General features: G+C 42.0%; 1 protein-coding gene across 1 annotated transcript; it reads right to left on the bottom strand.

Moving 5' to 3' along the window:
• Positions 1-9,686: 9,686 nt before the first annotated feature.
• On the bottom strand, positions 9,687-11,838 carry LOC311044934 (beta-1,3-galactosyltransferase 2-like; the record flags this gene model as incomplete). Its single annotated transcript, XM_084056744.1, has 2 exons — positions 9,687-9,695; positions 10,711-11,838. 2 exons carry the CDS (start codon positions 11,836-11,838, stop codon positions 9,687-9,689), a joined length of 1,137 nt encoding a protein of 378 aa, XP_083912870.1.
• Between the last annotated feature and the right edge of the window lie 656 nt (positions 11,839-12,494).

Below are 12,494 nucleotides of genomic sequence, written 5' to 3' on the forward strand. Positions count from 1 at the left end.
GAAGCAGTCGGCCTCCTCTCCTCTCCTCTCCTCTCCTCTCCTCTCCGTTCCTCTCTCTCTCTCTCGTTGTGAACGTGGTTCCATCCATACCTTTATATCTGTACGTAGACTAGACCCCCTAGAGTCTCCTTTATATCATCTCCAAGCATTTACAACGGATGGATTATATATTTTCTTTGGTTTCTGGACCTGCGCTGGAGACTGATTCGTTTTTATGCCGTGTGTGTGTGTGTGTGTGTGTGTGTGTGTGTGTGTGTGTGTGTGTGTGTGTGTGTGTGTGTGTGTGTGTGTGTGTGTGTGTGTGTGTGTGTGTGTGTGTGTGTGTGTGTGTGTGTGCGCGTGTGCGTGTGAATACAGTATCCGTGTCACATGAACATATTGATCAGTGGTGTGTGTGTGTTTTTTTCATTATGATATCATCATGTTACAACTTTAACATCAATCACCGATCCAAACCCCCGCCTGTTATCATTATGATTAGTATTGTTGTCATTACAAGCAATGAAGCCACTGGTATGAATAGATGGATAGAGGGAGTGGTTGTTTATTGGGGAGGGCCTGCCTTAATAAAACAGCACAATAACAACTGTCTGCTTGTCTGCAGAGAATGCCTTTTGAGTTGGCTGAGCCACTGTCTTGCCCCTTGCACGATGCTAAATCCCCAAATAGTGGGGTGCGCGACTTGGGCGCAAGATAGCGGGCCCAAAGTCACATTTTGGTGAAGTAGTAGGGGCTGCTAAGTGAAAAATTGTTACGCAGCGGATAAAAGCATGAAATTTGATACAGATGTCCCTTGGGTCATCCTAAAACATCCTAGAAGGGGTGCCCAAAAAAATCTTAAACAGGAAGTGAGTTATGGACAAAATCCAAAATGGCCACCTAAACTGTTGACCGTTGACTCAAAAGACACCAAAAGAATCTTCAAAAAGCGTACAATTTGGCACACATGTCCCTTAGGTCATCCTAAGACATCCTAGAAGGGGTGCCCAAAAAAATCTGAAACAGGAAGTGAGTTATTGACCAAATTGAAAATGGCCGCCTAGTGTTGTCGATTGACTCAAAAGACAACTAAAGAATCTCCAAAAAGCATAACATTTGGCACACATGTCCCTTGGGTCATCCTAAGACATCCTAGAAGGGGTGCCCAAAAAAGTCTTCAACAGGAAGTGAGTTATTGACAAAATTGAAAATGGCCGCCTACAGTGTTGGCGATTGGCTCAAAAAGCCTATAGAATCTCCAAAAAGCATACAATTTGGCATATATGTCCCTTGGGTCATCCTAACACATCCTAGAAGGGGTGCTCAAAATAATCTGAAACAGGAAGTGAGTTATTGACTAAATTGAAAATGGCCGCCTACAGTGTGAAAGATGATGCAAGATACCTAAAGAATCTCATAAAAGCATGAAATGTGGTACAAATGTCCCTTGGGTGATCTGAACGCATTCTACAAGGGGTGCCCAAAGAGGTTTTAAACAGGAAGTGACCGCCTAAAGCAATTGACACAAAAGAAAACATAAAGGGACGTCATAAAAGTGTACCATTTGGTACGTACATTGAGTGCTTCTTAATATATCCTAGAAGGGGTTATTTATTTGTTTGTTTGCTTGTTTATTAAACTTTTTAGGAAGGGACCATGTTGAAGAAATTCTAAATGGCTGTTTAAACAGTTGACCACGGCAGTCTGCATATTATGCAGACTCTACCTTCTGTTTTCATTTCTACATCAACCTTCTGTTTTCATTTCTACATCATCTTATCTATTTTACTTTCTGCATATTTTTTTTTATTTTACTCTTTGAATCTTCTTTATTTATCTAACTCTCTGCATATTCGTATTTATTTTACTCTGCATCTTATCTTACTCTGCATATTCTTATTTTACTCTCTGCATCTTATTTATTTTGCACTCTACATCTTCTTGCTGGTTTTACACTCTATCTTCTCATGTATTTTCTTCTTGATCATTACTGTTTTTTGTGATTAGTGTTTAGTAACTACATGTATTCATGTGTGCCATTTCACAATTACCAGCACATTGGCATAATGCTCTGCAAGGTAACCCAGCATCCCGGCATCTACACTTTCTCGAACAGAAGGGCTCAGCTTTGCAGCCACACTTGAGTTCTCTACAAACTTTGGCAGCCTCTGGCAAGAGTGTCCATAAAGGTGTCCACGAATCAGCGACTTTAAGCCATCCATATTTGTCAGGAGATGGTAGAGATTGCATAGCTTTCAGGCTTCTGGACCAAATGCCAGATTGGCAAACTGCTCGATTTGAATGTTGTAGCAGTGCAGCCCGTGGGGGAGGAGTGTTTTCCATTGAGAGACTATTAAAACCTTTTTTGGGCACCCCTTAAGATGCATTCAGATCACCCAAGGGACATTTGTACCAAATGTCATGCTTTTATGAGATTGTTTATGAGATTGTGTCTTTTGCATCATCTGTCAACACTGTACACGGCCATTTTCAATTTAGTCAATAACTCACTTCCTGTTTCAGATAATTTCAGGCACCCCTTCTAGGATGTCTTAGGATGACCCAAGAGACATGTATGCCAAATTGTATGCTTTTATGAGATTCTTTAGTTGTCTGTTGAGTCAATCGACAACACTGTAGGCGGTCATTTTCAATTTTGTCAATAACTCACTTCCTGTTTAAGATTTTTTTGGGCACCCCTTCTGGGATGTCTTGGGATGACCCAAGGGACATGTATGCCAAATTGTATGCTTTTATGAGATTCTTTAGTTGTCTTTTAAGTCAATCGATAACACTGGAAGCGGTCATTTTAAAATTTGTCAATAACTCACTTCCTGTTTAAGATTTTTTTGGGCACCCCTTCTAGGATGTCTTAGCATGACCAAAGGGACATGTGTGCCAAATTGTATGCTTTTTGGAGATTCTTTTGGTGTCTTTTGAGTCAACGGTCAACAGTTTAGGTGGCCATTTTGAATTTTGTCCATAACTCACTTCCTGTTTAAGATTTTTTTGGGCACCCCTTCTAGGATGTTTTAGGATGACCCAAGGGACATCTGTATCAAATTTGGTGCTTTTATCCGCCGCGTAACGATTTGGCCATTTTTTTGTGGTTAGCAGCCCCTACTAAAGATACTTTATATCACATATTATACCTTTTTCTTTCTTTTTTTTTACATGATTTTGACACAACAAATAATTAATTTGCTAAAATTGTAACACGATTAATTTCCTCCTGATCAATAATTAATTGACTATTTGATTAATCATTCCACCTCTAGCCTACATGACAAATGGAACTAAGACTGTCAGTGTGTGTGTGTGTGTGTGTGTGTGTGTGTGTGTGTGTGTGTGTGTGTGTGTGTGTGTGTGTGTGTGTGTGTGTGTGTGTGTGTGTGTGTGTGTGTGTGTGTGTGTGTGTGTGTGTGTGTGTGTGTGCGTGCGTGCGTGCGTGCGTGCGTGCGTGCGTGCGTGCGTGCGCGCGCGTGTGCATGTGCATGTGCACATGCATGTGTGTGTTCTTCTACCTGTATGTAGCATTGACTCACATCCTCTATTCTAGTGCATGGCAACCGTATTTACAATGTTAATTCAGTGACACGGCGCAAAACACACGAAGAGTTTTGGTGAAGGTCGTCCATATGGATTTTTCTAGGCCGATTATGGAAGGCCAATATTTTCTCTCTCTCTCTCTCTCTCTCTCAGATTCTGATCATCTTTCTGATAATTAATATAGTGAACTCAGTACCCTGCAAAGGTTTATTGTTTATCCTATTTTACATTTCAAACATTATAAGCACTCTTACTATTTAAGAGTAGTGACGTAGATTTTATTTCCTTGTGCTTTCAAAGTACATATGGGAGGAAGAAAATAGAATTATACCAGATAAAACATATTTTTCATCTATTTTGAAACAAACAAAAACTTGTTTTTGACATATTGGCGTCCTTAGTCGACAATCCTTATATGGCACAAAATGCTAATATCAGCCTGATGCATAGGACTACCTCTAGAACCTGGCAGAGCTCTTAGCCAGCCAATATGTAGTTCTGTAGTTCTTTACTGCACTGGATGCTAGATGTTGTAGTTTATTTTTTACCATGATCTTCCCCACGGTTGTCCCCATGGTTGTCCTTGGTGTGATGCACCAAGGACAACAACAGCATCATACATGATCACACCAATTAGTGTGACAGCACTAGTGGAAGAAGTAAAAGTAAAAGAAGTGGAAGTAGCAATACCACAATTTAAAAATACATTGTTACAAATGAAAGTCAACATTTTATCAAAATATACATACAGTGTAAAATAACTAAGATTTTGTCAAACCGTCTCAAAAATTGCCCAAGTATAAAATAGGGCATAAGTGGTTAATGTATGTTTTGTATTAATAATCTAGATCTGCAAAGTAACTAACTAAAGCTGTCATATAACTGTAACAGTAGAAGTTTAAACTGAAGTACTGTACTGTATCGAAAATTGAAATATTCAAGTAAAGTAAATTGTACTGTACCTCAAAATTATACTTTCCACTTCTTTTGTGACTTTCCACCGCTGTGTGACAGACAGGACCCTCTCTAAGGTTTGCAGTATGTTAGTATAGTTGGATGGAACGACAGATCATCTCTATATTTGCTACATCAATGGTTCTCAAACTTTTAAAATTCAAGGACAGCCAGGAGTGTACCAAATGGAACACACTCAGTTACAAACCTGCAAGGGTCCTTTTGGAATCTCCTCAAGGAACCCTGAGGGTCCCTGGACCCCACTTTGAGAACCATTGTACTATTTTATATCTATGGGTACTGATGTTTATATTTTTATTTGTGGGTATCGTTGTCGTTTTTTTTATTTCAAAATGTCAGATTCTTATACGAGAACGACATTGATTCGTTCTAAGAGCAAATCAATGGAGTATGGGATCACCGTCTGACTGTTAAGACAAGTAGATATTATATGTATGGACTTTAAAACATCAATATTTTAACGGGTTCAGAGTCCAATGTGCTTTCAGTTTCATCCAACAAACAAGGGTATCAACAAATATACACTTTCAGAATATCAAATATCAGTTATCAGAGCGAGTAGCGACATTACAAAAAAGTTGAAATCAAATCAAATCCCGCAGCCAACCTCATCCATCTCAGATGTGTCATCTCTCTATGCTGTTAGCTTCCTTATTTCTACCTTTAGTTTTGCCTGCTTGTTTGTCATAAACCATGTGTTATCAATGGAGTTTGAATCTGTACATATTCAACCAAACAACCAAACAGAAGATATTTTTGTTCTATGGGTGAAAACAGAAAACTCTTGTGAATAAAGTCTTATGGTCAAGTAATCATGACTCGTCAGTTTGCTTCCTCTGCACCACACGTTTTCAACTTAATTACATAGCTATTGTGTCATGTCCGAGTAGCTGTGTGTGGAGCGTTCTAGAATAAAACTGCTGATATGACACCTGTCAACGCTTCCCACACACATGCACGCATACACACACTCACACACACTGGAACACGTGCTGGCCTGGCAACATCACACCCTCTCATCATCATGCACTGAGCGCGCACACACAGGCGCACGCACACAGGCGCAAAATAAATAACACACATTTTTGTATGCGCCGCACATGCTCTTGCATGTGTACACTCTTTCCCGTGCATCCAGATGATATGAACACGGTCACACACACACACATCACAATCAGACTGATTTCTATGATAGACTTGATGAATGCTTAGCTAAAGTGGACCATGCGGAGACGATTCTTCTTGGTGATTTTAACACTGACATACTCCGCAAGGAAGCGTCAGTGTATAAGTCATTCAAGGCGTGTTGTGATCGGCATTCACTCCACCAGCTGATCACTCAGCCCACAAGGCTGTGTGTTTCCTCTCAAACTACCATAGATCTCATTCTAACAACGGACAAGGAAAACATCCTAAATAGTGGTGTTTCCACCTGTGGCATATCTGATCACAACATGATCTTCTGCACCAGAAAGAAACGTAAACCTAAGACCGGTTACCACAAAACAATCACAATCAGAGACCTCAAAAATTAAGAGTGAGGACTTAGATCACAGACTGGAGGAACAGGATTGGTCCGACGTTCTAAACAGCACACAGGTAGACGAATCCTGGCTTTGTTTCAAAACCAAATTCATTCAAATTTTGGACAGTGTGGCTCCCATGAAAACCATCAGGGTCAAAACCCGCTCGGTACCATGGATGAATTCGGACATCCTTACTGCCATGAAAGTCAGAGACAAAAAGTGTTCTGAGCTTCATAAAAGTAGGATCAAACTAGCCAAATGTTTTAACAAAGGTCTCGAATCCCACGTAGCTAAACTTGAAAAGGAAAAAAAAACAAGCTAAGAAACAAGGTAAATAGCATGCTCCTGTTAGCAGAAAAAAGCTACCTCGATGACAAGATTGAGGAAAATAAAAAAAAAACACGAGAGCTTTGGAGGCTACTCAAGAACCTCCTAGGCTGCAGCAAAAAATTGAAAACCAGGCTTTCAAACTTAAGCCTCAAGGTGAATGACACTCTCATTTCATCCAAACACGAAGTGAGTAAAATCCTCAACATATTCTTCACGACCGTAGCCTCAGATTTGGTTGAAAAACTTCCTCCACACTCTGGGAGATATGGTGAGGAGTATGTTGTCTCATTTTACGAAAAACAGGGTGTTTGCAAAGATGACTTTAAACTCTCCCCTGTGAAAACAGAAGAGGTGTTCAAAAAATTGAGTGCTCTTCATCAACACAGAGCCACAGGCCTCGACAATATCCCCCCCAAATTTCTAAAAGACTCAGCCGCCTCCATTGCTCCAATCATTACCCACATATTCAACCTCTCCACCACACAGGGACAGGTCCCCAACGACTTCAAAAAAGCAAGGGTGACCCCTCTGTTCAAAAAAGGAAACCAATTAGACCCTGGCAACTACCGCCCTATTTCTATTCTAAGCTCCATCTCGAAAGTCATGAAAAAATAGTCTATGAACAGGTCGACAAGTATCTTGCCGAGAAAAATCTAATCTACAAATTCCAATCTGGCTTCAGAACAAACCACTCCACTGACACATGCCTTCTCTATTTGAACGACTCTATCAAACAAGAGATTGAAAAGGGCAAATATTGCGGCATGGTCATGCTGGACCTCCAGAAGGCTTTTGACACCGTTAATCACCCGATTATGATCAATAAGCTCAGAGCAATAGGTTTTGATGACACGTCAGTGTACTGGATGAGATCCTACCTGGAAGGGAGGGAGCAAGTGGTGGAAGTAAACGGCACCCAGTCCCCCCCCCTCCCAGTGACTTGTGGTGTTCCCCAAGGAAGTATACTAGGACCCTTACTGTTCCTGATATATGTGAATGACATGTCGTCAGCCTGCGACTGCAACCTGTTCCTGTTCGCAGATGACTCGGCCCTGCTAGTCTCGGACAGGGACAGGCTGCAGGTTGAGAAAACTCTCAGCTCTGAACTCAACAAGATCTGCATCTGGCTCTCCGACAACAAGCTCTCATTACACCTGGGCAAAACGGAATGCATCCTCTTTGGGTCCACTCCTAACCTCAGAAAGGCAGAGAGCTTCACGATCAAAGCGGGTGATGATATCATCAAAAGAAAAAACGAAATTACCTACCTGGGCTCTATCTTGGAGGCTGACCTCTCTGGTGACAAAAATGCTGAAAAAACGATCAAAACGGTCCACAAAAAAACACGCTATTTGCGGAGTATTGATCGTAAAGTCAGTAAGAAGACTCTGAAGACTCTTGCAGTGGCCCTCATACAAGGTCATTACGATTATGCATGTACTTCATGGTATCACAACACCACCAAGGCCTTAAAAACAAGGCTCCAAACATCCCAAAACAAACTTGTAAGGCTACTTCTTGGCCTCAACTACAAAATCCATCTAACCCCTGATCATTTTGATAGGATTGGATGGCTTAGGGTTGCGGACAGAGTACAGCAACTTGCTATGGGCCTGGTCTTCAAGATATATCACAACATTGGGATCCCCCTGTATTTGTCAAAATACTTCCAAAATGTTAATGATGTCCACGATCACAATACCAGAGGCAGCTCCACAAACCTTGTCCAACCCTTTTTTGGCTCAACAAAGGGAAGTAACTCGTTCTCATGCTATTCATCAAAAATGTGGAACGCCCTACCAAAAGGAGTAAAGGAGTGTAAAACCCTACTCTCTTTCAAAACAGCCCTAAAGATACACCTTCAGGAGGCCGCAATTGGAAAATGGCCCCTGTCTAAGTCCTAACCTAACCTACCCCCCTACCCCCCCCCCTCTCTCCTTCTCCTTTTGTACATATTTCTCACTCTTCATACCAGTAACCTGTAAACTGATTGTATGACATTCTATAGTAGTTGTGTATATCTGTCTGTCTCTTATATGTCATCATGATTTGTGTGCATGGGGAACTCATTTGAAACAAGCTCTGTGCTTTTATGAGTCTTCCAGTTTAGTAGACCTTGTATTGTGAATTTGTACTTCCATGTACTGTTGTTCTCATGTCTTACTAAATAAAGTACATCAATCAATCACACACACACACACACGCGCGCGCGCGCGTATCGTACGTCCAAAACGATTACTTGTCAGGAAATGTAGAAAATAACCCGTTCCAATGGATCCAATATAGTTATTATTTAGTCACAAGCTCTTTGTTAATTCATTGTTCAATGTTTATAAAACCCACAGACACACTTGAACTTTTACTTTCAAATTGTTTCATAAATAGCAGATCTACAAGCTCACAGCTTTTGCTTTTTGCTATACTTTTCATGACACTTTTGTATGACAAAATAGGGAATTCATTTATGAGGAAAAAAAGGTGAAATATGGAGACACAAGGTCTTGGCCCGACAGCGACATATAACGTGTATACACAATTTAATCACTCCCACGGTGATATACATTATAATTAATTCCTGGAAAGCTTCCACAGCAGATGGGAGATGGCAATCTAACAGTTATTCTTACAGGTATTTTATCACATGTCAATTAAGTTTGGATGTAATTTAATAACTGAAATCAAATGGCCAGATGTAATGTATTCTAGAGACAGTGTTGTGTCACTGTCTCCCTCTCAGCTGTCCTACGGTTTGTCTCTCCTACTCTGTCTCCCTCTCAGCTGTCCTATACTGTCTATCTCTCCTACACTGTCTCCGTCTCAGCTTTCTGCCCCCTTCTGTCAATCTGTACTCTCACTAGTGTAGCATTGTACGTTTCATCGCAGACTTATTTCCACATGAGTCTTCTTTACTCAACCCTCCCAAAATCCACAAATCTCTCCCACCCACTCGTATTCCACTGTAAACTGTTTACATGCAATGCGAGTGGTTGTCATGGCGACTGGCCAGGCGCAGGGGGCAGGCTGCAGGTGTTGGTGTTTGTGTTTGAGGAAGCCCTCAGCTTTTCTTATTTTTAGCCCTACAGAGAATTCCACTGCTGTTACGTTCGTCCTTATACAGTATGTGTTTGTTTATTCAATCAAGAATAATGTCAAGCCCAAATAGGAAACCTCTTCTTTGCTTGAGATTACTATATTGTCAACTTTCACCTTGAAATCATTTGCATTTACATTACAAAGGGAATGTTTGGACCCAAAAAGAATGGATTCTGTCTTATCAAGGTGTAATTACTAGATAGATAGAGACATAGATACTTTTATTTCCGTGTCTTACAGCATCTTTACAACATATTCAAATAACACACTCAATTACATCACAGAATTACACAGTGTTCTGTCATCTCTCCCAAGCTTGACAAATACAATGTGCCACAACAAAAGCTCCTTTAAAGGGGCTACACCATGAATTTAAAAAATAATAATAATATTTAATATCATATTGTTTATGTCCCTCAAACGTTTTTCAAAAGGTTTGAGCCTAAATCAAGCCTCAGATATACTCATTCCAATTAACTTCTCTCTGGCTTATAAAGCACTTTCACCTGCAATACCACATTGTCCTGTTTGGCACGAGCCAGTTTGTATGCATGTTATGTCACAAGCACACAAGACCAACTTGCAGTTACAGGCTGCTTTCATTCACTGCTTTAATATCACTAGGTCAGCCCTAGTGATATTAAAGCCTCACTGGGTAAGTTTTTTTTAATGAATACATTTAAATGTTGTCCAATCTGTATTTGTCCAAATAGAGTATGTTAATACAACATAACTTATATAATTGGGGTGGTTGTATTTTGTCTCCCTGCTCTTCTATTGAGACATTTAGATTGTGTCAAAGGCCATGTCTCACCTATAAACACAGGATCTGACACAATTCTTTACCTGATGGTCAAGATTCAATTTATACCCTGAGCAAGCAGGCCGGCTCTATTAGCTCAATCAATGGTAAAAAATCCAGCACTTGCGAATGAAACCAGTTGAAATCCAGGGTAGAAGAGGAAAGTTACACAGTGCTGCTTTAACTAAACAACAACTATTGTGTATATAGTAAGCTTAGAAATGTATCACTCACCATATCCACTCCTGTAACTTACAAGCAAAAATCATAATAAAATCTCATTTTTATAATTGTGGTAACGGCCCACGGTACACATCATAACCGCGGTGAAGCAGTTATTGTCCCCAGGGGAGGCAAGCGTTAATCCGACAGACCTTTTCTCCGACTATGTGGCATCCGCCTGCGTTTAGGGTTAGGGTGCGGGTTTGGTTCGGGTTTAGTATTGAAACGTCGCACCCGTCCCCAGCCCTGTTTACATTTGTTGTTCTGCAGATCGTGCCAGTACATGAGCAGCTCACTGGGTTGAAACCCGTGGGACGTGATCAGGTTGCTGTACCTGCAGCTGGAGTATTCCACTCGCCAGTGGTTGAACAGGAAATTGTTGGGCGGCTTTGTGGGCTTGATCCGTAGCTCGGCCATGCAGATCCCCACGTACGCATCCTCGTTATTTATGCGGCGAACGCTCAGAGAGGCTCGGTAGATTTTCGCCGCCAAGTCTCCGGAGAACACATAACCCGAACCTGAGCAGTAGGCGGGGAACTTCTCACCCGGGTACAGCTCCGGGGACACGTAATACTTACTGTTTTTCTTTCGGATCGGTAATTCGCCTCTCCAGATATATCCTGTATAGTAGTTCTTTGGATTAGGATTCAGTTCGGGTCTGAGCAGCTTGTGGATGAGGTAATTGGTGTTGACAAACATGTCACTGTCAGTTTTCATTACAAAGCTGGCCCGTGGACAATGCATGGCCACCCAGTTCATCCCCATCAGTGTCTTTATAGTCAGGTTGTAGTAGGTATCCAAGAAGTCCTGCTGAACGATATCGTGGTGCCTCTGGCTCTCAGACTCCAAGGTCTCGCCTTCACTCACCCCCAGCAGGAACAGCCGGATGATTCCTAGGCCTGGAGCAAGGCTCTCCTTGCCCCACGTCTGCCGTATGGCGTCCCGTCGCTCTACCTCAGAGACACGGGTGGTTATCAGCAACACCAGGAATGGTTGTGCTTTTCCCTCTGGGCATTTGTTTACCTCGTTAATGATGTAGGGGTACGGCCCGGGGGACAGCATGCCACTTGGGCCGCCCTCTTCACTTTGGCTGGCATTAGCTGTCAGAGAGTTCTCCAGACCTGTCTCCCCCCGAGGAGAGGAGTCATCCGCATCTTTCCCGAATCTGATGTTATTATGCTGTTGCTGGTGGCTCTGGTTTCCTGTTGCCTTATTGGTGGATTGTGGCCCGCTGCCTCCATAGCCCACGGGAAGCTCTCTCAAACCCCTGATGCACGGCAACCAGTCCAGATAGACCAGAAAGACCATGATGACCCCCAGGTGCGAGAGGAGATACAGCGAGTGGCGTGTCCTCCACTGCATGGTGTCCAGCGGCTCTGTGGGACCTCTAATCCACTTGGACTGCAGTCACATTGGTCGGGGAAGTCAGAAAGAAGGAGGTTTTATTGTAGGGGAGGGGGCATACTGTACTCCACACTGTGGCTCTGACATTTTTAAAAGATTACGTTACGAGGTGGAATGCAACTGTACAAGAATTGCAGTATGCAAGGCATACAGCACTAGAATCACCAATGGAATTTAACTACTTTGAGGACATTTGAATAAGGTGCACAAAAACAGGTCGATCCAAATATACAGTCTGCCTCTCAGCTTTCCTACTGTCTTTCTCTCCTACACCGTCTTCCTCTCAACTGTCCCACTGTCTCTCCTACACGGTCTCCCTCTCAGCTTTCCTACTGTCTGTCTCAATGTCTTTCATAGTGGAAAGGTACACTGTGAAAGATGAGACAGTTTGCACTCCGGCAGAGGTGCTTATTGTTTGATATTTAATCATTTCTAGGTAGCTTGAATCATTCTCAGCCATCTTCATATTATTTATTATGCCAGACAGCGGCCTAACGTTGCTATTCAGTCCAGCTACGATAAGGTGCAGCCTGCTGTCTGAGTGGATGAATAGTTTATTCAGGCTGCTTATCCAAGCGACGCAAGCACTTGCTATTGATTTGTGGAGAGAACGC

The sequence above is a fragment of the Gymnoscopelus microlampas genome, assembly GCF_963454915.1.
Source record: "Gymnoscopelus microlampas genome assembly, chromosome: 5".
In the NCBI taxonomy this organism is placed as follows: domain Eukaryota; kingdom Metazoa; phylum Chordata; class Actinopteri; order Myctophiformes; family Myctophidae; genus Gymnoscopelus; species Gymnoscopelus microlampas.